Source organism: Hyperolius riggenbachi, chromosome 1, assembly GCF_040937935.1.
Source record: "Hyperolius riggenbachi isolate aHypRig1 chromosome 1, aHypRig1.pri, whole genome shotgun sequence".
Lineage (NCBI taxonomy): Eukaryota > Metazoa > Chordata > Amphibia > Anura > Hyperoliidae > Hyperolius > Hyperolius riggenbachi.
Window position 1 is genome coordinate 189,007,306 of NC_090646.1, and position 27,586 is coordinate 189,034,891.

At 40.9% G+C, this 27,586-nt stretch overlaps 1 protein-coding gene across 3 annotated transcripts in view; it reads right to left on the reverse strand.

Moving 5' to 3' along the window:
- Positions 1-27,586, reverse strand: part of EDNRA (endothelin receptor type A) — a 136,417-nt gene that overhangs the window by 72,362 nt on the left and 36,469 nt on the right. Inside the window, exons 1-2 of one of the 3 annotated variants that reach the window (XM_068279287.1) lie at positions 23,142-23,343; positions 9,812-10,257 (exon numbers count right to left, since the gene is read on the reverse strand). In XM_068279287.1, the coding sequence (XP_068135388.1) occupies positions 9,812-10,195 (384 nt within the window). In that variant the 5' untranslated portion in view covers positions 10,196-10,257; positions 23,142-23,343. Of the gene's footprint in view, positions 1-9,811; positions 10,258-22,717; positions 22,768-23,141; positions 23,344-27,586 lie in introns of those variants that run through there. The other 2 variants (XM_068279293.1, XM_068279297.1) reach the window with 2 other exon arrangements.

A 27,586-nucleotide genomic window follows, 5' to 3' on the forward strand; every position in this document is an offset into this window, starting at 1 on the left:
GCAGTGGTGGGTTCAATGAACAGGTATACAGTGGCGGGTCCACTGAACAGAACAGGTATGCAGTGGCAGGTTCACTGAACAGGTATGCAGTGGTGGGTTCACAGCACAGGTATGCAGTGGTGGGTTCACTGAACTGGTATGCAGTGGTGGGTTCACAGCACAGGTATGCAGTGGTGGGTTCACAGCACAGGTATGCAGTGGTGGGTTCACAGCACAGGTATGCAGTGGTGGGTTCACAGAACAGGTATGCAGCCAGACAGGAACAAGTTAAGCCTAACTAATCTTTCCCTGAGAGACAGTCTGCAGCAGCTCGCCCTACTCTCACTAACGCAGGCAGCACACGAGTGACCGTAATGGCCGCCGCTGCCTGCCTTATATAAGGGGGGTGGGGCTCCAGGGGCTAGTGTAGCCTAATTGGCTACACTGGGCCTGCTGACTGTGATGTAGAGGGTCAAAGTTGACCCTCCATGTGCATTATGGGGCGAACCGAACTTCCGCAAAGGTTCGCCTGCGGGACGCGAACGCGAACCACTGAAGTTCGCATGGAACCGTTCGCAGGCGAACCGTTCGGCCCAACTCTACTGTACACAAGGCATTCCAAAAAAGGCAAGCATTACCCTTTTTGTGTTTTATGTTTGTACGACTGCTGGTAGGTTTACAAAAACGAACAAACTCTAGTATACTTCATCTCAAGACATGAACAGGCTATTTTCGTGGTATGTCAATATATTATAGCGTGACCCTGTTACTTTCTGACATTCTATAGAGCTCATGGCTAAAAATGTCTGCTTAACCCCTGGACTTGCTGAGAACAAAACAGGCATTTCTCATAACAATTTTTTTTTTTTTTATGGGATCTGATCTCCAAGCATGTTAATAACAGATATGTGACCTAACACTTCAAGAAAGTTCAAGAGCACTTCCTCAATCAAGCCATGCCTCCATGAGTGATTCCAGTAACTGGATACTAATGAAGTCAATGCTTGGGGCTACAATGCAACAATTCGAGCCTATGTAAAATCTCTGATCGTTATATTTCACACATCTTTATTTTCATCTATTTAACCAACGCTGCAGAAAAAATAAAGACGGTTCCTTTCAAATATCCATTTCTTGCTTACACCGATCAAATGAAAACAATATGTGGCCAATGCAGAGCATCCACAGGTTTTTTTCAGCTAAAATGTTTACCTTTGTTTCAAACCAGATCAACTCTAGTGCGCTGGGGGCTTACAACGTTCCTTATTTCGAAAGGTCATGTAAATTGGAAACAGTTTGTTTATCTGAATCCTTTGAGCATAGCTCAAGCAATAGTGGTTGATTTTGCTGATCAGTCTAGTGAAGTAATAGTAAGTGGTCATTTAACTACTTCCATGCGCAATCACTGAGCTGGTCATTATGTATGTACTTTAATGTGCCATTACTGTATAGATTCATTTAAAATGCAGTAATACATAATGCATGTTTCAGCTGTGTTTAGGAATGCATGCAATAAATGTTGTATGATGTATGAATAACTACTGAAGTACACTTAATCAATTATTTGGAATACATGACTCATATTTTATCCAGTCATACAGAATTACTATTTGATTGGGAGTTAGTCATACCACCAATTTTATCACCCAGTCATGAAGCACACCTATCTTCCTGTCCAACATGTAAGAGAACAAGCGGCTGAGCACATCCAGTTAAAACGTCATTTATTTAAATAAGTTTAAAAGGTCATAATAGCACCTGAATACAGTCCACACATGGAGAGAGAGGTTAAAGCATGCAAGGGTTGACAGCCGTTTCTCAGCCACAAATGGGGTGCTCCTGATGAAGCACCCCATTTGTGGCTGCGAAACGACTGTCGACCCTTGCATGCTTTAACCTCTCTCTCCATGTGTGGACTGTATCCATGTGCTGGTATGACCTTTAAAACGTATTGAACTGCATGCTAGTGGGGTAGTTCAGCATCCCATCTACCGCCCACAAGTGCAATTAAAATACAGCCGAGTGGCAGCATTTGTAACACCACACGTCTGAGCTTGTCACGCAGTGGTGTTATCCAGCGGTAGAGAACTGCAAAATGTCATGTCTGAGCATTGCCTGTCCAGCGCTGGTATAAAGCGCTAACAAGTGCCCAGCCAGTGCAGAGAGCAGCTGACAAGTGGTGAATTCTGTCAGCTGCCCATCTAAAAGAGGCCTAAAATAGTCAGTCTTCCCACACCCCACGAGACCACATTCCACACTCTGCAGTGGAGTAGCAAATGGTGTGCGATTTATATCCGGAGCATACAAGCACTTTCATAATATGGAGCTGCATGCACTTTGGGGAACCAGTGGAGGTTGTGGTCATTATTTTCCAATAAAGTACCACTTTACCATGTAACTTTGCCCCTTTGGTTTACATTGCTGATCGCAATTCAGGTCTAATTTAATTTTAAAAGGTTTCTGAATGACAAGGTCACTGAAGAGGAAACATAAAGAACATGAAATAAGGAGACTGACGGTGTACAAGTAGTTTTGCCCCACATACAAGACAAAGTCAATTCCCAAAGTCAATTCAATGTCTTAGCATAAAATATTATTCCAACTCCATACGAGTATTTTCCCCCAAATTTAACCAACCGCAAAAGATAAAATACTACTCACTCATTCTAACAATTCCTCCACTAGACATTATTCCACCTAAAATACATACTTATTTGTCACAACTCCCCAAAATGCATCCCTTCTAACATAACCTTTCCTCCCAACATAGCTATTCAACATCCATCCCCATGCCCTAGCAATGCCACCACCCCCTTCCCCCACATCACTTAATATACATGCACTGAGATCACCTGAAGCTGTTCGTTAGACATCTCCATTAGAATAATAAATATGTTAAAATAACGGTATTAAAAGGGCACAGCGTGAAGCCAAAATTTCAAAAAGTCATATATAAAAGTGTTTTGTTTTTTTTAATTTAGCGATGCAGCTGTGTAAACGATAAGTACAAATGTATATTGAGCACCAAATGAAAACAAAAAATATTTTCAGTGGTAAAGACGATAGTAAAACACTGGTAAATATTACGATATTTTACTGCAATTTAACATAACCCTACTCTCACACAGAACCCTCCCCCTCCAATGCCTAACCCCAAGACCCCCCTTCCTGACGCCTAACCCTAAAAGCCCCTTTCCTGACGCCTGACACCTAACCCTAAAACCCACCTTCCTGACGTCTAACCCCCAAACCCCCCTTCCTGACACCCAACCCCAAAACCCCCCATTCTAACACCTAATCCTAATACCCCTATTCCTGACACCTAACCCTAAAACCCCCCTTCCTGACATTCAACCCCTAAGACCCCCTTCCTGACGCCCAACCCCAAACCCACCCTTTCTGATGCCTAACCTTAAAACCCTCTTCCTCCCCTGCAAATAGCGTAATTCCAAAAATGATACGTTTCTAAAACTTATAAAACGATAATTTACAAAATGATAATTTTCCTCTACCCACCATAGTATGAAAATACAAATGGAAACCGGGAAAACAGAGACGTAAAACATATACTGTATTAACTTAACTGTATTAACTTTTTAAGAATGCCAGCAGAAACATGAAGAAAACAACCTAAAATATTTATAAAACATGTCTCTAGATACAAAAATGAATCTTAGTGTTACTAGGAAACAGATTTATATTTATTTAAATAATAGAATAGATAACATGCTATGGAGTAAAGAAGAAAAATACTGAACGCTTGTAAAGATTTCAGCTGATGCCTAGTAGAAATTATCTCCATATGTTAGGTGAATGCTAACTTAATGCAGATGTGGCCCCTGTGACCTCTCAGCCTAACATGATGCTTTGTCATATAGGCAGATGTGAACTAATACTGTTAGGGCCAAACTCCTGACAGCTATAAACATTCTGATTCCACTTAGCCAGCAACTGACATAGAGCCGTCTGCAGAATGCACTTTGACTTATTTCACAGGCTGATATACACAATCATGCTAGTAAGATTTATACAGTATTCAGGTCTTTATATCTAAGCAATCTCTCACTCTAGCATTGGATAGATAATCCATTATGCAGTGATACAGATACAACAACTGTAAAAAGTCTGCTGTGATAACCACAACAACTGTGGCATCTGAGCCCTTATTTAATTAACTTTTCTATTCAGTTTTCTCAAAGGAGATGTTTTCACACTTTACCAATAAAATATATTTGAAGCCTCCAGCAAGCAAGGAAATGCTCAAAATAAGTTTGATATTACCCTACATCTTTACCTATTTTTTAGTACTTATCCAATGTTTAGGGATTGAAAAGTTATTTTGAACATAAGATGAAAAATCCTGAGAGGAAACGAGAAGAGAGAAAGAGAAAAGTTAATTGAATAGGGGCTCTGATGGGGAAGAACTGACAACTTGAGGTTTAGCGGCATTAGGTGATAAGGTTGTACCTATAAAATCATACTGCGTCACATGACACTAATACCACAAAACTCCATATCAGTGTCTCCTGATGATTGTGTTATGGGTAACTATTATCTAAAGATTAAGCTGCTGAAAGAGCATGGACAGTTTTTGTGTACTTCCCACTCCACTTATCTTCCTCACTGCATAATGCATATATTTATATATGTCTAAACCAGTGTTTCCCAAATTTGTGTTTAACCTCTTGAGGACTAGTGGTTTATACCCCCTAGTGACCAGGTGATTTTTTATAATTCAGCACTTCGCCTCTTTAACAATGTATTGCTCAGTCATTCAACTTGTGCTCGGTCATACACCAAAATGGATTTTACCTCCTTTTCTTGCCACTAATAGAGCTTTCTTTTTGTGGTCTCTGATTGTTGCTGCGATTTTTCAAACTGTTTAAAAAAAATCCCTATTTCTTTTCATTAATCCCTCCCCCAAATTGGCCCTAGACTGCGATCCATGCACTACACTGTACTCCCATAGGCATCAGCCTACGAGAGGGATTAGATTGTAAGCCATTGGGAGGGACAGTTAGGTGACTGCTCTCCTCTGTACAGCGCTGCTCTAGATTGCAGCGCTGTACACATATATTTGTGGGTTTTTATTCTTTATTTCAGCCCGCCAGCTCCGATCACGGCTGGCAGGCTTATCACCGATCCCCGCTGTGTTTACTAGCAGGGAATGCGCACGAGCGAGTGTTCCCTGCTAATCCCACCCACCACACTTTGACACCAGTCAACGTTAAGTGGTCCCCAGAGAGCCACTCTCCCACCAACCATCGGTGTTAGGCAGTCAGGAGCAGGTTAAAGCCCACCAACAGTACATGGATGTTTTGCAGAAAACTGCATGTATTCACAGGTGGGGTAGTCAGAGCCTCAGCAGTGCTGATTACCTCAGTGGATTTCCATAAAACATGCTTTGTTAGAGGGTCTTGAGGACTGGGTTGGGAAACACTGGTCTAAACCATATTTTCATGGACCAAATCACTATTTTATTATACTATTTCAGTATTATGATTTCAGAAGAGTTCAGAAAACTACATGGTGGTAAGGCTGCGTTAAGATTCTGTCCAGACTGCAACAGGGACAGCACAAGCAGAATCTGTCTGCATCCTATGGAGGTGGCAGCCTGTGGCACAGGAAGTGGCCTGTTCCTGGGTTCCTGATCAGGTTCACTGCAGTGTTCTCCCCAGGCTCTTTTAGCCGGGTGCTCCACCCGGCTAGATTTTGTGACCACCCGGCTGTCATCGGCTCACCTCTTCAGCTCCTCCTATGCTGTAAGCACAGTTGCCCTGCATTTTCAACTTGCCCCACCCGGCTACTATTTCATGCCACCCGGCTGGAAAAAAATTCTGGGGAGAACACTGCACTGGAAATGATTAATCTGACATCAGCTAATCAAGGAGCCAGACAAAACAAGCTTTGCAAGAGAGCACCTACACAGATCTAGGAAAATATCTGTGTTCAGAGTGTGGTGTTAAGATGTTTTTAAGTAGGCATAGTATGTTAGTTGCACCTGGTAAGTAAGCAACAGAAATCAGTCACCACAGCAGGCATGTATGTAACTGAGCCAAGTAGTATTTACCAAAACAAATGATCAATGAAGAACTACAAACTTGGCAAACATAAGGATCATACATATGAGGGCTGATAGAAAATGAATGAAAACCTCACTGTTCATCTTCTAGGGAGGTCGAGGTGGGAGTGATGTGCTGGTGTTTGTGACTGACATACAAAGACGTGTCTGAACACAATGGCCTGTCATGAGGAGTCGAAGCATATCTGAGAGTAAACATTTGTGTTGTCACAGAGGAAGCAAAAAACTGATCAAATGTCTGAGAGTATTGCCTGCCCAACCATGCTTTGTAGGCTATTCTTGTAGTAATGGAACTCTTGAAAAGTTATGGCAACTGTATGGTACCAAGTGTGTTCGGGGAGGCAATCCTCCACAACATTTAAACAGTGTTTTTGTAACCACTAACACAACAGGCATTAGGGGCTTCCACTCCTCGCTGTGACAGAATGCTGAAGAATAAGGTGGTCCAACTGTAGGTTCAGGCACATCAACCAATAACAAACACCAGCACTGCAAACCCATGTCTGCCTCCTTGAAAGAGAAACAAACGGGAACAATTTCAATGCCTTTTAATCAGCCCTCATTTAACCAGCTTGTATGTGTTTTTCATTAATATTCCATTTGAAATGTCACATGAATGTGAAGCACATGGAACAGCTTTATTTGTGGTTGGAGAGCTAGATGCTTTGTGAGGGCTTGCCCTACATAAAACTAGAACCATCTACATTTTCTACCATAATTTTATATTATTCTTGCATTTATGTTTGTACTTGTCCACTGGATGTGAATGAGTCTTATTTCTAGGTGAACCCAAACAGCTCCAACTTTAGCGAGACAAAACAAACAGAGACGACTTAAGATAGGGAGATATATTTTCTTTTCTGCAAACGCTGCAGATTATATCAACACCACTTTCTGCCCTTGTTACAAACATTCACTTCTCAAGGCTAATTTCTCAGGTTTACTCAGTAAAACTGTTACTGCAGTTGCACATCATGTTTTCTACAATGGCCTAAATTGGTGCCTTGGTGAATAATTCAGTATGCCTACATGATATATCTTGGCCCCACTCTAAAGCTGCTGTAAACAATTGCAATAAATGTCACATAAGATGATTGTTAGTGATAGTTTCAGGCAAAAGAGTAGAAACGATCACCAGTACAGATACGCTGTTCAACTTCAATAGGTCACCAGGACTCACACTAGTTTGTTTTCTCCCAAGATGATTGTGAATCATTTCAGGTGACAAAAATGTAAAGTGTGTACTCAGCTTAAGATTACAGGATAGCAGCAGTGCTGCATAAATTATAAGCTTCTTCATGCATATAACTATATTAAAAAAACAACAACAACACTTCGAGAGCTCATTGAATCCCTGCCATCCTTCTTTCTACAAGAGGTGTGGGAACCTTTTCTTCTGAGCCATGGTGCTGGGCAGTGGCGCAGCTAAGAAACTTGGGGCCCTGTGGTGAGTTTTACATGGGGCCCCTAGGAATCTATTGATATGGAGCCCCAAAATTTATTATCAGCATAGCACCAGCAAAAAAAGCTAATAAGATGGATAAATGAGGAGCCCTAGTGGGCCCTTCAAGCCCAAGTTCCCCCAATGTGGTCGCAACCATGGCATCCCCTACTGCTACACCACTATTTCTGGGGGAATACAGATGAAAGGGAAGGTTGCATGACAGCAGTTCCTTGAGCTCCAGAAGTGCTGGTAAGTATAACAATTTATACAGAGTCGGTACAAGAGAACACAGGAGGTACAAAAAGGGCTGAAATGTAAATGCAATTACACTTTAAAGACATGTTCAGAGAGCAAAAAGACTGTAAATGGGCTCTTATGGAAGAACAATTTATTTTTTTCAGGTGCCAAATTCTGTACTGGTTTTACAAAACACACTCAAAGAATGCAGTAAATCACTGTAGAATATTTTTCAACTATTTTACTAATAGTATAAATTACAAAAGCAACAATAACATCCAAGACTACATGGAACCTACTTGTTACTGGAACTCTCTAAACTTCTCTTTGCAAATAATTATTAACACATCTGTGCCCTGGCTCTGTTTATTTCTACACTGTAACAATAAAATAGTCCCCGACAAAACACTGCCAACATATCTTGCCGTGTTTGATTCATGACCTCCTGCATGCCCAAGTGTGCTTTTGTAGTTTGCAAATTCCGAATTCTGTGTTTAAAAATCCTCTTCCATGCCCACTGCTGCCTTCTTTATTTTATTTATGAAAGGCTATCCGAGCTGAAAAGTAAAAGTTACATTTTACTTACCTAGGGTTTCTTCCAGTCCCTAGCGGTCTGCGTGGCCCCTCACTGCAGTTCTGCTGCCCTCCAGTGACCAGCTAGCCCCTCTGTTCTGCGCTTGTACAGTTCACCTGTGCCAGCACAGAACGCTCCCAGCCACAGAAGTGTCCCAGCCACAGAAGTGAGATTGCTAGAGGCAATCGGACGTGTCCATGCAGAGCCAGGGCAAGGTCCTCCATCACCCAAGGCTGAGACACCAAAGCGCGCACCTCCTTCCCTCCCACCCCAGCCGTCACACACTGATTGCTAATAGAGTAGGAGGCTCCTCAGGGCCCCCAACACCTTAAAGTTATCTGGCTTGCAGTCACTGCAATTTATCTATCCCCTTTTATGATTTCTCTCTGCTTCAAACACAGTAGGGGAATGATAGTTGAGTGAGTTGTGCGCCCCCTCCTACACTGCGCCCTGAGGCTGGAGCCTCTCTTGCCTCTGCCTGGGCCCTGTGTCCACGCATGTGTAAAAGGCCGTGACTACAGCTGTGGTCAGTGATCTTACGGAGATGCTAGCAGTGCACTGGAGGGTGGCGGAACTGCAATGAGGGATCACACAGACTGATAGAGGCTGGAAGAAACCCCATGTAAGTAAACCTTAAGTTTTACTTTTGAGCTCACATATCTTTAAAGAAAGTAAGACATGCCCTAAAGGATATCTGACCCGAGGAGAAGGAACCTAAGATAAACACGGAGGTATATTTATGATGCTGGATCCAAATACCTCTGTTGTCCGTTCCTCTCCTTTTTTCCCCTAGTCCCTGTAAACACTCTTTGAAAAATGTGACTTTTGGCTAAAATTTACAGACAGGAAAAGGCAGGCTTGCTGTGATGTTCCAAATGATGTGATGTATGTATGTATATATTGGAGGTGAACCTGTGAATGAAGTCGCTAACTTAGCTTAATTACGATACTGCTGATATTGTGAACAAAATAAGATTGAGCTTTAATTTTTAAGGTGTTGTTGTAAGCACAGTTTGATTTTAAAGCATGAAAAACAAAAAAAGAAGAAAAAAAAAGATGTTGTACACGGTGCTACACACATGCCCTTTATGCTCCACATATGCCCTTTATGCTACACACATATGCCCTTTATGCTACACACATATGCCCTTAATGCTACACACATATGTCCTTTATGCTACACACATGTCTTTTTAAAGCCTGCATTTTTAATGCCTGTATTATCCATTATGTAGTGTTACTATTTCACATTCCGTAATTAAAGGATAAAAAAGTCATAATTTCTTTTTCAGTCTTTTCACCCCTGAATAGTACTGAATGTAGCACCCTTTGGCCACTATGCACTTCCGTGTGTGCAGCTCTGTATGGCCACATCAGGCTTGTTTATAATTATGCCAGCATAGCTAGGAGGCGTACAATGCATCCCTAGACAATGTGTCTCACATTAGGAAGGACTCTCAGAAGATGGAAGAGTGACTGACGTATATTCTCTTACCTTAAACACAACAATGGGCATGTCAACGACAATGTAGATAAGATCACCAAGGGCCAGGCTGGCTATCAGGGCATTGGGGCCATTCCTCATGCACTTGTTCTGGTAGATTATTCTCAGCAGAGTTGCATTCCCAACCATCCCGATGATGAAAATAGCACAAGATAATGCAGTGTTTATATACTTGAAGACATAGCTGATTTTAACCCTCTCAGGGCACCAGACGGTGCTGTTTGGCCTTCCTAAGCTTGTATAGGAGGTCCTATTACTCGCACTGAAGTCTGAAGAAGCATCAGTCCGATTTTGGGAAAAACTTCCAGCATCTCTGCTGATGGCAAGACCAGCCAGTACCAGCAGCACAGCAACTCTCAGGATAACGGAGGCCATGTTTCTTTTATTGTCCTCCGGCCACTGCGTCGGTGCAGATGCTGTAGTCCCTCACTGGTTACCTGAAATAGAAAACATATCAGTAATAAAACTGTAGAATGTATATAAACCAATGTATATACTTTTTCTACTACACAGAGAAAACTATTCCAACAAGTCATCTTTTCTCTTCTACTCTATACAAATGCAACAAATAGAAACAATATGTTTAATGCCAGACATTGAGCTTAGAACTGCTTAAACTGTAGTCTGTAGTGACGTAACAGGTAATTTTGGAGTGATTCGCGTTTGAGAATTTTGGCTGCTGCTATAGGCGCCTGTGTTACATTTTTCAATTACCGGCTACAGACGGTAAATTGGGTGCTCCAGGTGCCAGAGTACATTAGCGGTGAAAACGGCAGACAGTGGAGCTGTGCAACAGAGTAGATCAGCGGCAATAGCAGTGCTGTGTGCCGGAATTGATTAGTGGGAGTATATAGCACTGGGTAGCAGCTGTGATTGAAGTGATGGAGTACAGCTACACACTCCGGGTAGTACCCGTGGAGCTCCAGGTACCGGCGGTGATTATTGGTGGAAGCACTGGTGGAGTTCAGCTACACACTCCAGGTAGTGGTGGTGGGGGAGGTTACTTGGGGGAGTGTTGGATGTAGGTAGGGTGTAAATTAGAGTTAGGCAAATACAGGGGCTAGTGTGAGCACAAGATAAGATAAGACAATAGTAGAATCTGCGGCCAAATTAACACGTGGTGCTTTTAAATGTACGCCTGTAGTAGTAGCTAATTATAATACAACTGACTGCTTGTACAGAATTAGGAATAGTGTATTGTAACACCTATGAATATTCCAAGCCACTGAAGTTCCTATCACATGACTGTATGCAAATCAAGGTACTCTATGGATTTGTTTCTAAATGGCAGAAAAGCCAATACATACCACCCTGCCCCTGACCCTTTTCAAACACAAAAAAAAAAGTCTTGTCCGGGCTATACTGTCAATCGATTCCATCCAGAATCAATCAAAATTGTGAATGGATGGCCACGTTAGTGCATAGATCTTTGGCAGATTCAAACTTAGTGATCAAGCCTGCCAGGGAAAATCGTGTAGTGTATGGACACCTTAACTATGGGGTTGACTCACACAACTTATCTAATGAATTATCTCGTTCCTGTCTTATCTCATGAATGATCTCTTATTGCTCATATTCAATTAACATTTCTTCTGAGTTTATTTCCAGAAGATATTTTCACGCTTTATCAATAAAATAATTAGAACCCCCAGCAAGCCAGGAAATACTCAAAATAGGTTTCATATATTACTTTTTATACAACATTATTATAAACTGCTAGCATTGTTTCAACTTTTAAGTGCTGAAAAGTTATTATTTTTGTAGATGAAAAATTATTTCCTGGGAAAAAAACTCAGGAGAAAAGTAAATTAAGCATTGTCAGTGAGTCAAGACAGACAAGGAGCTTCATTCACTAAGACAAATAGCATGCCTTATCTGAGTTGACATGCCTTATCAGAGATAACATGCCTAATCTGGATAGTGTACTGGTTAAGGGCACCGCCTTTGACATGGGAGAACAGGGTTCGAATACTGGCTAGGGTCAGTACCTATTCAGTAAGGAGTTCAAGGCAAGACTCCCTAACACTCTTGAGCGCGTCCCAGTGGCTGCTGCTATACAAATGTTCAGATTATTATTATTATCTGAGTTAACACTCCTTATCAGAGATAACACGCCTTATCAGAGTAGCATAGTGAGCGCTACAAACCCGCAGGGGCAGAGGGCAGGACGAGTGGAGCTCTCGTCATTGCCAATTACGTTTGTGGTGCTTGCTATGCTACTCTGATAAGGCGTGTTATCTCTGATAAGGCGTGCTATTTGTCTTAGTGAATCAAGCCCAAAAGGTGATAAACCCAGAGTTAACACAAATGAGAAGAGTTAAATAATGAATTAATAGGTAAGATGAGCCAATCCATGAAATAAGGTGAGTACACACTACAATAACTGTTGCCCGCAGAGGAACGATGGGGTTGTGACCAACAGAGTGGGAGGGGTAAGGAGAACTTTGGGCATGCTAGAGGAGAAACCTGTGTGAATTTTATGAATAAGTCCCAAAAAGATATAAATCATCAGTTGAGATAACTAAGAGAGAGATAAATTATGAGATAAACAAATAAGGAAAAATTTTCTATATAGTAAACAGAGGTGCCAAAACAGTAAAATGAACTAAAATTGTTAAAAAATTGCTTGGAAGGCAGCGCAGGACTTACCCCCTTAACCACTTAGGTCTACCTGGAAGGATATATGCATCCAGATAGCCTGCACTGCTGCTGCGGCGCTGCGCACGCTCCCGCCGCCTTCCACTGCCCCTGAGATCAATGAACGGGAATACAGATCCCATTCATTGATCTATTGATCTATGTCCCCCTAAGAAAAACCAATGGCTTTCTCTGAAAAGCCGCAATTTTTCTATGTCCCACATCACCCCTTCAGTTCCTGTAAGCAGGAGCTCTCTCTTACAGGAGGGAAAATCAAAATGTCACTGTGGCCATCTTGTGGCCAAATAGTAAAACTACATTTACATAAAAAAATGTTTAAAATATACACAATCAATTACATTTAAAATCACCTGTTTACCTCCCCACTCCGAAAAAACCCCAAATAAAATTTTAATTGAAAAAAAATTACAAAAAAAAATAAACAACATAAATAGTACATGCATATTAAAAAAGTTCAGACCTTTAGGTAACATAAATAGTTACCTAAAGGTCTAAACTTTTTTAATATGCATGTCAAGCAAGTATATTACAATAATTTTTTTCAAATTATAAGCTTGTAAATAGTGATGGATTGAAAAAATGCACCTTTATTTTCAAATAAAATATTGACGCCATACATTGTTATAGGGACATAATTTAAATGGTATGATAACCAGGACAAATGGGCAAATAAAATACGTGGGTTTTAATTATGGTAGCATGTATTATTTTAAAGCTATAATGGCACAAAACTGAGAAATAATGAGTTTTTTTTCTTAATATTCCCATTAAAATGCATTTAGAAAAAAATCATTCTTAGCAAAATGTACCACCCAAAGAAAGCCTAATTGGTGGCAGAAAAACAAGATATAGATCAATTAATTGTGATAAGTAGTGATAAGGTTATTGGTGAATGAACGGGAGGTGAAAGTTGCTCGAATGCAGAAGGTGAAACAACAGGCTGTAGGCTGAAGTGGTTAAAGCAGACACATAAATTGTCAATTTCAAAATCACACAAATTTATCAGATACTCCACAAAGTGGAGGCGCCTGGTGCATCCCTGACCGTTCACTGTTTATACTCATTTTTTATTGCCTGAGGAAGCAGGGTTGTGCCTGTGAAACGATTTGCAACACTTTGTGGAGTATCTAATAAATTGATGTCATTTTGAAATTGACAGTTTATGTGTCGGCTTTAAGGGGGTAAATCCACCGCTGCCTTCGAAGCAATTTTCAACAATTTTAGTTCATTTTACTCTTTTGGCGCCTCTGTTTACTATATAGAGATACTTGCATCCACCTCGGGTGGAGGGGTGATATACCCCCCTTTTCCTATCTACAGAGAGTGACTTCTTAATCCTGAGTGGGGACAGGTGGAATCTCCTCACCTGCTGTAATGCTGGGAATGCACGGTTCGGTTTTGAGGTGATTAGATGGTTCGATAGATAATTTCCGACATGTCCGATCTCCCTTTCGATCCCTTCGCCGCTCGATTTCTGATATAAGTGAATGGAAAAAAGATAAGAAAAACGAGCGGAAGACAACAGAATCGACTGCATAATCGAGCGGCAAAAACGATCGAGAGGAGAATCGAGCTCCAAAAACGAACCGTGTATTCCCAGCATTACAGTGGTTGCCTATGAGGTAACCCTCATTTGTGAGTATCCTCTTTTGTACTCTTTAAATATACTACAATTGCCAGTACTTACTACACTATATTGAGCTCTTGGTGTTCCCTTCCTTTTTCAAATAAGGAAAGATAAATCCTTTGATGAGTTTTGTAAAGTAGCCCAATCTGTTTCATCCCATAGATTATATCTTGTTATTTTTATCTCATGGATTATCTTTCTCTATGTGTTTTACCTATAGATTATCTCTCCTAATAGCTGATATGAAAATCAAGTTAAGATAATTGTAAATCAGTCCATAAAGTGCACCGGAACAAAATGAAAACATAGAAAAATCCATTCTGTATATATTTTGAGAGTTTATCATGTTTAATTTTCCCTAATCTGTGACTAATCACAAGTGTAATATGACCTCTCAGCTGTGTCAGATCAGGAATTTTGGAACCTTGGCACAGCAGCTAATATGTAAACACAGCATGTTAACCCTATATCTGCTTCCATGACAGTATTAAGTAGACACACTTCAGATTGATTGCAGGATTTCTATCAGCAGTAACAAAGAAATGTTTTTCTTTAAAGGTTATCACGCTGTTGCTTATCTTTAAGAGCAGAGAGGAAGTTCTGAGTTCAGGTCTGCTTTAAGAAGCTAACTATGCAGGCATGATGAGTTAGTATGCAGCCTCACCACCAGTTTTAATTTATGGGATCCAGCACAGGATGTCTTTAAATGAACTGTATTGGCAATATTTCTGTATTATGTAAAGTGGCTACTGGAGAAACCTGAACATAGATCTGTGAGAGGATATCCAGCTTTAAACTGCCACTGAAAAGTGACTGCTGGAAGCTTTTATAGGCAAGGTAGTGGGAAATGTCAAATGGATTGATTATTGCCCTGTAGAACGCAAGCCTTTAGCCTTCACTTCCATTATCCCTGCTTCATGTCCTGACTGTGTGTCCACAAATAGCCCTGCAATGTAATTTCTGCACCTCAAACAGTAAAAAGATTAAATAACAATGCAGCCAGAGATGTATTATCTCAGTGATGTCATGTAAGTGCACTTGGGAAAGTGGATGCTCTTTAGGAAAGGCTTCCTAATGTAAAATAATGCCAGTATAAGCACTGCATGTATAATATGCACTTATCTGACCTTTGTGATGACACACATGAAATGAGATTACAGCCAATTATAGAGTAAAAGCTCATACACATGTACCTACAATCTGTCCATCTTCCAAACTTGGTCTGTTGGAAGATAAGTTGGGCGTGTGACAAACAACAAAATGACCAACTGATAACAGGTTGTTGCCAGATCCAACCGGTGCATCAATCTGACCAACTATCAGGCACGTTGGAATTTGTGTACAAGTCTTTTAAACAACTTTATTGTTTTTGAATGAATACATGCTTATGGTGGCAGATATTTACTATCTTACATACACAAACAGCGGGAAAGAAGATCTGCAACTTCTGTTGGAAACTGTCCATTCAGTAATTGATTTAGAGTGCGGCGCTCGCCTAAGCTGTTTAATTATCAGCAAGCCTGAAAAGCCACAGAGGTGCAAAGGGCAATAACTTAGCAGCCAATTACTAAACATATTTCATTGTTCTTACTTCTTGACATAAAGAAAGGTGAAATATGACCGGCTGTTAACAATTACAGTAGAATTCCTTTATAGTAAACCTCAAGGCACCAGAAAAAGTCGTTTTCTTTATCAGAAGTTTACTATGTCAGAATTGGTCATACATTTTATATTTGTACAGACACAGTTGCTGGGACCTGAGGCCTGAGTTTACTATATCCAGAGGTTTACTATATCAGAGTTTATTATAAGGAGATTCTACTGTACTACATTTCATGTTTTTCACAGTCTTGATCTTTTCTATGAGGTCAAGAATCACTTTCATAGAATTTCATGCACAAGAAAAACCTTTATACTGTATGTTAACCCTCCTGGCGGTTCAATTTTTCTGCCAAATAGGCAGAAATCCTTTTTTTCTTAATTTTTTGTTTTGTTTCATGTAAAGCTACCAGAGTGGACGTCAGCTGACGTCCATGACGTCATTCAGATCGTCACCATGGCGACAGGAGACGCCAAACAGGGGGACGCGTTATATACGCGTTCCCCTGTTTGCTATTGATGCCGGCGACGATCGCACTAGAGGGACACATGCGCCCTCTAGTGGTGTTTCATGTAGCTACCTACATGAAACACCACTAGAGGGCGCATGTGTCCCTCTAGTGCGATCGTCGCCGGCATCAATAGCAAACAGGGGAACGCGTATATAACGCGTCCCCCTGTTTGGCTTCTTCTGTCGCCATGGCGACGATTGGAATGATGTCATGGATGTCAGTCGACGTCCTGACGTCAGACGCCTCCTATCCAGCCCATAGCGCTGCCTGGAACTCATTGGTCCAGGCAGCGCAGGGCTCTGGCGGGGGGGCCCTTTTCCGCCGCTGCATGCGGCGATCAAGCTGTACGCGCGGCTAGCAAAGTGCTAGCTGCGCGTACATCACTTTAAATGGGCAAAATCGCCCCACCAGGGGCTGAGATTTCTTCCTGCGCGGCATAGCCCGAGCTCAACTCGGGCTTACCGCCAGGAAGGTTAAAGCTGGTGCACCACATACAGTTAATGTCTTACAAAGCCTCTCCACAGCCCAGCTCATAACGACGAGGTATATCAGAGAATCTGCAGGGTATACAGACATACTCTATGTCCAGGTGCCAGTATGACAATGTGCTTCATTGCTGTACTGACCACGATAACGACTCAATTCAATCACAGAATAATATGGTTTTATGTGTCTTAAACAGTAAAATACATTTTACAATGGATTATCATACATGTACCCAGAAGAATATGACATTTTCTGAAATACACAGCTTTTAGGTCTGTGCATGTATTTTGTTAAACCTTGAACATAACAAAAAGGCCCATATGCTATTCACTTTTTCTCCTGGGTTATATTTTTACACTTTGTCATATAATGTCTTTTAGACCACCAGCAGGCAAGAAAATATTCAAAGTAATTTTGGTGGTACTTTTTCATTAACTCTTTTTGGATTTTAGTAGATCTATGCATATGAATCCAGTGTGGGATCTAAAAAAAGTTAGTAACTAGACTTAATAGGGCCCCCCTGCAAAAATGATAGCATGGGGCCCTCTTTGTTCCAGAACCCCACGGGATTGGGAGACGGAGAATGGCAGCAGAGAGAGTTCTGCTGTGAAGCAATCTCTGGAAGCAGGAAAAAAATACACATGCTCCTGCACATGGTTTTTGTGAGTGAATTAGGAGGTTTCTCTACTAATTGAGAGAGAGGGAGGTGGAGCCTCTGGGCCCCCCTGCGATGGCAGATGTTGCAGGGGTAAGTGCTACGCCCATGACTTTAGTTCTGTCTTTATTCAGCCTTATGGAAATCTTGTAGGTCACTCAAGCTTGTTTACTGATTTCTATGGGCTCACTTCTCACTTTCTTCCTTTAGAGCCTTATGCTGTCGTCTGCCCTTCACCAAAGGAGCATACACATGTCCAATTTTATGCCTGATTGTTGTCTGGTTTGGTAGTTCAAACGACTTTTATGGCAAACAACATGTTGTTCAAATGTCACGTACACACGCCCAACAAAGTGGCCGATGAACTAATTTACATGTCGTTTGACAGACTTGAACATGGCGTACGTCGTCCAACTCTCTCTGTACACGTGAAATGATCAGTCGGCTGATCTTGGTATCTTCACTTCTTTACTCGCATGCGCCGACTTCTTGGTTAGTCAAACGAGTGCTGGTCGTTTTTACACACGTACGGACCTGACAGTCGTTTAAACGACAGTTGGTCCATAGGATCCACCAAGCGGATCGGGCAAAACGCCTGTTATAAGTCGCTCGACTATGCATACACAAGTCCAACTTGTTGTTCAAACGACAAGTTTGACGACAAGTTGGTCGGAAAAGTTGGATGTGTGCACGTGCCTCTAGAGAGCATGAGACATCAGACGGGAGGTGGTGAGGAGTGGTCAAAAGGGAGTCAGCAAGTTCAATGGAACCTTAAAGGAATACTATCGATTCACATATTTTTTTCAATTGACACAGGAATTGTTTGGGAAGTGCTGCTAAGTACTGGTGTATACATTTTAGTAGCAACTTCTTTGTTTACTGTTAGCAAAATACTTTCAGGCAGGGAACACACTTGACTTTCAGTTTTCCGCACGCGTTTTTCTGCATACATTTTCTGCATACCAAGTGTGTTTCCATGCAGGAAAACGCGCACGTTTTTTCACAGCAGCTGATGTAATTGATAGAGAAAACTGCCAAAATGTGCAGAGTCATCATGCAGAATGTCAGTTTTTTTTCTGCGTGCGAACAACACAGTAAGTGTGCACTAGCCCATTGATTAACATGAGTTCTCAGTTTTTCTGTGCAGAAAATGCGTACGAAAACTGTCAAGTGTGTTCCCTGCCTCAAAGTTTACTGACGCCAAAACTGATAGCTGACTGAGCCATGAGGAGAGGGGAAATTCCCCTCACACTTGATCAGTTAACTCTATGTGTAGCTCTGTGTGTGACATAGAAGAGAGCTCCCAACAGCTGCAGCTCCTGTGTCCTGTGTTTCTGACTGAAGTGTCTGAAGAGAGCAGAGGAAATGTAACTGATGGTCACAGCTTTTCATACTGTTTTTGCTTTCAGAGTTTGATATTTGCTTTCTGTAGTCTGATATGCAACTCTGGCTGTGCATTGAAGCAGACACCCCTTCTGCAATTGATTTGTCCCAATATAGCTAAATCCTACCCTCAATAAATTACAGTTTTTGCCTCTGATATTTAACATGAAAAGTAGGAAAATGTTTACACAGCTACTTAGACATTATTTGCACACTGTCATTTTAGAACACTTGGGTATCGATAGTATTCCTTTAACTCTAAAAAAAAAAAAGAGTTTTACTTACCTGGGGCATCCACCGCCCCCCTGCAGCCATCCTGTGCCCTTGCAGTCACTCATGGCTCCTCTGGTCCCCCGCAGCCAACTAGTTTCGTTTTTGCCGACTCGGAGTTGGGGGGCCGCCACGCATACCTTTGCACGCATTCCTGCTGGTGCAGGAAGCTATCGCGGCCATTAACATGTACATTTTTATGCGTTGCAATGCATACAAAATGTACATGTTAATGTCCGCAATAGCTTCTTGCACCAGTGGGAATGCGTGCAAAGGTACCCGTGGCAGCCTGCCAACTCAAAGTCGGCAAAAATGAAACTAGCTAGCAGCGGGGGACCGGAAGAGCCATGAGTGACTGCGAGGGCCCAGGATGGCTGCAGGGGGCTGGTAGATGCCCCAGGTAAGTGAAACTCATTTTTTTTTAGCGTTAAGGTTCCCTTTCAACTGTCATTTGAGTACTCAGTGGTCGATTTGAACCTCTGGATCTTCATATGGCTGAATAATACAGAAGAAATTATGTTCAGGGAGAGATCTATGCTGTTATATAGCACTTCTGTTTCACAATAGTGGATTAATATAAATGGATTCACTACAGGGTCATTTTAAAATGCTACACATGGTCTGATTTCTTTGTTTGACTTAAGTTATACTTTAAAAAACAATGGGAAGAATGGCATGAACCAGCAAATGATCACATGTCTATGGGCATGTGTGTAGAAATCCCTGGCTAAAGTTTATGGAAGAGGCTGAAGAAACTGGTCACTGCTGTACTGCACATGTGTCTGCGACGTGTATGGATGTTTATGTTACCATCATTCTGCTGAGTGATCGTACGGCATGTAGACAGTCTGTTTGCCATCTCATGTCTATTGCTTGTGCATAGAATATATATATATATATATATATATATATATATATATATATATATATATATATATATATATATATATATTTACTTGCTTAACCTTATGTATTTTTAGAAAAACAAAGCTAACACTATCAGTGCAAAGGGCCCATTATATTTAACGTTAAAGAAGATTCACAGTAAGCACGCAATAGCTGAACGTTACTTTTCCCTTGGCCTCTCTTAGACTCCATTGTAAAACACACTGTAAATATTTGGATTGTGACTCTGGGAAACATGTTCTTTTCAGGCTAAAATCTATTCACATGGCTATTTATAAGCAGGATTCAAGAGCATACTAGTATGAGAAGCAGTAAGTTCCCCATGGGATGAGTACAGAGCAAACTATGCTGTCTGGACCACTAATGGAATGTGCCACAGGTCAGGTAGGCTCTCTCCCTTGCAGAGGGCTGTACCATTATTGTGTACACAGCATTACTGACAAAACTTCTTATGTTTTGTCTACCGCTGTCTGCACATCCTACACTGTATTGTGGTATTCAGAGTGTTGGTACAGCTACATAGGCTCTTACGAATTGTATTTAGTATGCATGCTTTTAATTGTAGTCAGATTAGGTATAAGTCATCCCACATGTGGTTATGAATTTATTATAATAATGTCTCTATTACAATAAGCTGTAGTCAGATAGGTGTAAATCATACCACATGAGGCTATGAACTTATTATAATAACTAGTATAAAAGGCCTGCCCATAAAATAACCGGCACTAGGTCAATAGCGCACGGCCGCAACCCCCTACAACGCACGCACCAGCGCAACCCACGCACGCATGACTCGAAGCACAAACCTGTCCACGATGGCGCGTCCACGACCATTGCCCGAAGTCTTCCCGCGTGCCGCACATGAGTGCCAGTCACAACGGACGCACAGACACGGACACGGGAGGATGCAGGGACAGGGAGATTATTATATAAGATATCCCTGTTACAATAAATAAAGTTATTGTTAGATGAAATTAGCTAGAATGGCTAGAAGCACTGAAACAACAAAGTTTATTCCTTTGTGCTCAATCACGAGTTTGAGAAATAGGCTAAAAATCACAGTTCAGCATTTGTTGTTACGGGTTACACAACTTTACAAATGAACGTTGCTCTTGATACTTCCCTGTAAAATAAGCATGTGTTATAAAACCATATTTTCCATTGCTTGCATAATAGGAGACTGGCCAATGGCCATACATGAGCTACATTTTGTTTTCTGTGAATCAGACAACATATGGACCCTAGTCCCTAATTCATCCCTAAAAGTGCCCATTAATGGCACAATTTTTATTTGTGATCAAAATTTTTCAGATCGTTTTGTGTGAAGATAAGCTGTTGGGCCCAATCGATCTTGGACGACTGCATTATCAATTATTTCCTTTAAAAATGAATTGATCTGTAAGAGAAATTTTTTCACATAGTCGCAAATGGCTTGAATATTGGGAATAGTTAAGATGCTTTAATGCTGCGGCTCAATTAAATTAAAACTTTTCTTTCGATCTGAATAGTTTTATTGAAGAAACGATTGATCACAAAAAGTCATACCGTTATTGAGTACCTTAATTTCAGAGTTTGATCGAATGCAAATGATCAATATTAAAAAAGCGCAATCAAAAAGACCTTGAATGGCCAGACTGAAATTGTTAAAATGATTATACAAGTATGACATGACACAATAACATTCATATTGCGCTTTTCTCCTGGCAGACTCAAATCGCTTGAGCTGCAGCCACTAGGGGCGCACTCAGTAAGCAGTAGCAATAGCAGTATTAGGGAGTCTTGCCCAAGGTCTCCTTACTGAATAGGTGATAGCTTACTGAACAGGAAGAGCCTAGCTTAGAACCCTGGTCTCCTGTGTCAGAGGCAGAGCCCTTAGGGTGGCCACTAATGATCAAAAAAATGTTTATCCAATTTTACCAAATCTATGTAGTATAAGGGTAAATTGAGTGAATATATTGGATGGCTAATCTAGGCGGTCCATTATATTACATTGAAATGGCAAGATTGTAAGAAAAATATTGGATCATTAGTGGCCACAATTACCATTACACTATCCAGTATATGAGACAATCGACTTCTGTGCAATTATGAAGCATTGCACATATGTTTATCTTTAGTGCACATTTCTCCTCTTTGATCCATTAAATCACAGAATGGAATATGCATAGATTACTTCAATCGATTCACTTCCAATCAACAGTCAATGTTTTTACTGAGCAAGTTGATCAAACTTAAATCTACTCATGTATGGCTAGCTTAAACTACACACACCGATTGATGCCTAAAGAACAATGTGAAAAAGCAAATATATCTAACAAGCTAAACTTAATTTATATAATGCATTATGCCTTGTACACACTATGCAATTTCCCATCAAATTTCACGTCGAACCGATAATTTTCCAACCGGTCCGATCTGATTCCTGATTGTTTATCTGATTAATTTTCCGATCACTTCTGTATTATGTAGATCAGAAAAACGTTCAGAAATCATATCAGACCTGTTGTAAATTATCGATTCGACCCAAAATCTGAAAGGGAAATTGCATAGTGTGTACCAGGCATTAGAGAAAAACATTACAAAAACAAGAATATTATTTTTATTGATTTATAAAGCACCAACATATACCATGCATATAACAAAGCATAGCATTTGCAATAGATTTAATCCAACAACATCATACACCAGCAGCTATGTTATTCAAGATACAGCAACATCAGTTCGAACGATAGAGAAAATAGTGTAGTTCAACTATTCCCTCATTAAATCCTGCAGTTTAAACAAAATAACTGTATACTTACAAAAACCATTGTGATGAGGAAATGGCCTTTTGCGCAATACAGTCACCCGTTTATGAGAATAAGCACATGACCTTTATAGTCTGAATACATCTCCATTCTGTCACGATCTATACAATTCTAAACACGTTGAACCCAAACCACAGATATCCTACAGATGATTACTTAATTACAGCAATTATGAGATTACTTTTATTTTCTGTGTTGCAGAACTTAGCCAAAAAATAGAGCTAGATCATTTGGGAATAATTACTAACTTCCACAGTTTGCACCTCGCAAGACATTTGGAACGAAGAGCTTTTAATGCGAAGTAACCTCGTGTAAAAAGTGTGTTCTTGCCCAGAACGGACTGGCACCGCCAGCAGCGATAGGTTGGCACAGAAAGCTAATATCCTGTCCTACCCTAGTAATTAGAGAGCTGCCTTACCAGGTAGAGCTAATAGCAGTCTGGGATGTTTCCTGGGAGAGCTGAGATCGCAGAGCATGAGGACCTCTGAGCCTGAGAACTGCGAGCAGCCAAACTTGTCCACCTCCAACTGCTGAACTTCCAGTCTGAGATCCCAGCTTCATCTGTGTTATCCTGTCACACAGTCTGGCTGGGTGGGATGGATGGCTAATCTCCACCTCCTGCTCAAGACAAAAGAGGCAGAACAGAGAAAAATAAAACCCAGAGCACGCTGATCCTTTGCCAACCTCAAGTACATACATCAAAAGACTCTGCCTTGGGGGCTAAGGAAAGACTGTGCTGCTTAACCATTTCCTCTCTGCAGCCAGGGCTCTCCCTGAGCTTTGTTCCTGCTCTTCAGTCCCCACGGGATGTCCTTTACTCCAGAGCAGAGAAGGGGCTGCCACAGTAGTAGGATTAGAGACAGGGCATGGGCTGATACAACTTTGTTTGATGCTTGCTTTCATAAATGACTGCTGTTTGTTTAAATGAAAGACAGGTATGAGGAGTAACCAGAGTCCAGATGTTGCTTCAGATGCTCTGATATGGAGGTCTGGAGGAGAGCGAAGTGTCTGTAGAGTCAAAGAGCTGCCTGTCACTTGGAACTTTACTGGTATGAAGGAAAAACTTTGATTCATGCAATCAACTGGTCTCACAGTGAAAAAAAGTTTTACTTTACACAAAAAGTAAATATATACTGTAACTAGAATTATGGTTATTGGAAAAGGTCCAACATTGATACTGATATGTCAAATACTGAGAAAACACAAGCTTTTCTTGGCATTTGACTCAAAAGGTGTTTGCTGTATCATGTCAACAAACACTTGGGGAATAAGATACATTGAGGTGCATCCACTAAACTGCATTAAATGTTACATGCACAAGATTTATGTCACCTTTGTAACAAGCATTGTGAAACTAGCATAACTTGTATTATACGCACAGCGATGCATGGACTGTATAGTGTGCTTTACCAAGACATGCCCAAAACAAAAATTGCAGACAAAGGGCCATATGCAATTCACTTTTTTTTTTTGCAACCCCACTTTGCAGTTATTTATTTGTAAAAAATGTTTGGAATCATGTATGATTTTTATTCCACTTCTCACGTGTACACCACTTTGTATTGGTCTTTCACGTGCAATTCCAATAAAATTGATTCATGTTTGTGGCAGTAATATGACAAAATGTGAAAAACTTCAAGGGGGCCGAATACTTTTGCAAACCACTGTATATATATATATATATATATATATATATATATATATATATACTCTAGATCAGGGGTGTCAAGCTCAAATACAAAGTGGGCTGACATTGAACACTGGGACCTAGCCGCAGGCCAACCTCAATGTCTACTGGCCACCTTATAACATTCCCTGGTGTCTAGTGGTCCCTCTCCCATACACAGATCCTTGGTGTCTAGAGGCCCCCACCCTCCCCTATACATTGCCCTAGTGTTTCGTGCTTTCCCCTACCTCTCCCATATGGCTTCCCTGTTGTTCTAGGGCTTCGCCTCCAGTATAGCTTCCCTGGTGGTCTAGAGTGGGCCAAACATAATGCAAAGTAGGGAAACTACTTGAGGGCCAAATGTAATGGCTCTGAGGGCCAGACTTGGCCCCGCGGGCCAGAGTTTGACATGCATGATCTAGATGAAGGCTTATCTGAGGCAGTAACCCACTGATAAAGGATAAGTACAGTAGGTTCTTAATTGAGCGCTAAATAAGGCATTTGGCTGGTCACAGCGTACTTGATCAGGTTCTTAAAATGTATTGAAAAAGAAAATGTCCGCCACTAGGAGCGCCTGTGATAATTTGATTAATTACAGTGCTTTAAATTCCTAACCTTAATTATCCTGAAGTGGAAATTTGCTTGAATTCATCTTTGAACCACTGTTAGTGAATGGCTGCTCAACACAAAAAATTGCTTCCACTGTCTGGTTGATGTGCCAACTTTAAAGTGGAGATTTGTGCAGGAACTGACAAACGGTGGTGGAAAAAACCTCTGCATTCCATGCTGTTGAAGTCTATAGCTTTCTTTACTTTCAAACCGTGTAACCCTGTTTGGCAAACTATAAGCATATGGAGACTGTCACCTATTCCTGGTAATAGTGGTGATCAGGGGAAGCTAGCAAACACGTATGAAAGTGATGGTCATTTATGCTTCTTTTTTTTCTATCAATGTAATAAATAGGGCAATCAGCTGATCGCCAAAAAAAAAGTGTTGTTATTCAGCAGAAACACTGTCACTTTCTTGGCGATCAGCTAATTGCCACCATCACAAACAGGCCCCTATGAGTTTACTTACAACAAGATATGTGTGAGCGTTATACTCATGGCCTGTAACAGTCAGCAGAACCTTCAGTGAAAGTAAATGAAAGCTCTGCTCAGTGTCACCTATGGCAGGAGATGACAGTAACGGCTCAGAGTTTTCCAACCTGTCCAAGTTCTTTCCCTGCTGATAGTAGTCAGCCAGTGCTATATGAAGGGCACACAAGCAAAAGCCTGGCATCCAGTCTGGCTGCTTCAGGCAGCTCACATCACATGACCTCAGGGAACTTCTTTATAGGTAACCCATTCTGACCTTAAATACGGAACATATTTTAAACATATGAATCTGATAAAATAGAAATTAAAATGAAAATTCAGCCAAAGATTTTCTTCAGTTTTACATAGATTAGCGATGTGATAGACAACACACAACATTTATATTGCCCTTTACTCCTGGCAGATTCAAAGTGCCCTAGCTGCAGTCACTAGGACACGCTCTATGTTGTATTTACTGCTGTCTGAATTCAAATTACAGAGATCTCCTATTATTTCCTGTCCCTGATACAGAAACAGAAATATTTAGAGAAAAGAGGAAGAAAATATAAGGCTGTGTAAATCATTCCCGCTTGAGATTTCAGTCCGGCGATTGTAAGGCCCTGAATCTGGCTGTGAAAGGAAGTTAATATGTTTAAAAATGAATTTAAGGATAGATTCTAAGGAGTGTCTGCAACACCTCAACCAAATAACTGTGTGTGCTAGGGCTCCAAACAAGAGCAATTATATGGTAGAGAAAGAAAGCCCTTAAAAAAATAGCACCTCCCACAGCAAAATTTGAAAAAGTATAACAAATCTTTATTCAACATTGGGTATATTAATAATCACAGTACTGATGATTCAATTAAGAATAAAACCATTTAAAAACCAAGCAAATATTCCAACATGATCCCTGCTGCATATGAAACAATCACTCTAAATGCAATATATTGTATAATGACACAATGCTGTTGTCGCGTCCAGTTAAAAATGGCGCCAGCCAAATAATGGCGCCTGGTTATGCACGATATTTTTTTAAAAACAATATTTATCGTTGTATGAAAACGGTATTTATCGTTTTTACGAAAAACGATATTTATCGTTTTTTATGAAAAACAATACTTTTCGTTTTTGAGAGTTTAAAGTTCCTTTCCTGTGTGTGTGTGTGTGTGTATATGTATATATATATGTATATATGTATATATATATATATATATATATGTATGTATGTGTATGTGTGTGTATATATATAAGAAAGAAGCAAAGAGTTGCAGCACACTTGCTCTATTTATTGAGCTTCACACAAGTGATATACAGGCAACAGTTTCGGCTGTCCCCAGCCTTCATCAATGCCAAAAGACAAATGCATCACAATCCATTTATATACCCGCCCATACAGGTTAATTAGGAGTGACATCACAAAGTGGACCACCCATTCTGGGGATTAACCCTCACAGTCCAAACAGTGTTAGGGCTGGTTCAGACGGACGCTTGCAGAGCGTTTACAGCCAGCGTTCAGGGCTTGGTGTTAAACGCTCCCATTCAAGTGTATGGGAGCGTTTGTACCAAGCTTTCAAGCGCGTTTGCACGAACGCAGCGTTCGGGTCCCGATTTTCCCTGGCGTTCAAGGAGCCCCTGGAAGCTACATGTAGCTTCCAGGGGAGGTTAACCGCGACGACTAATGTCCCCCTAGGGGAAGAAAAAACGCGACCGCATCCAAACGCACTGCTGAACGCGACGCCAGCAAACGCAACGCCTCCAAACGTCCGTCTGAACCAGCCCTTATAATCACACTTATCTGGTGCTAATAGTCTATAGGTCCACATGTACAATCTGTAATTCCAATCTTCATCCGGTCATGGTGTATACCAAGTAATATCAACATCAACATATAGTATACCTAAAGAGGGAGAGGTTACAAAAATAAATGTAGATCAAAATCTTTGTTGAGACCATTAGGGAACAAAGTTCCCAATCTATCTATCCACATAACTTCACGTTTCTTTAAAAGGAGAATACGATCTCCCCCACGCCTTTGCTTGGGTATATGGTCTATGACCATGAACTTAAGGTCACTATCCCTATGTCCCATTTGTCTCCAATGTTTAGAGACTGGCAATTCAG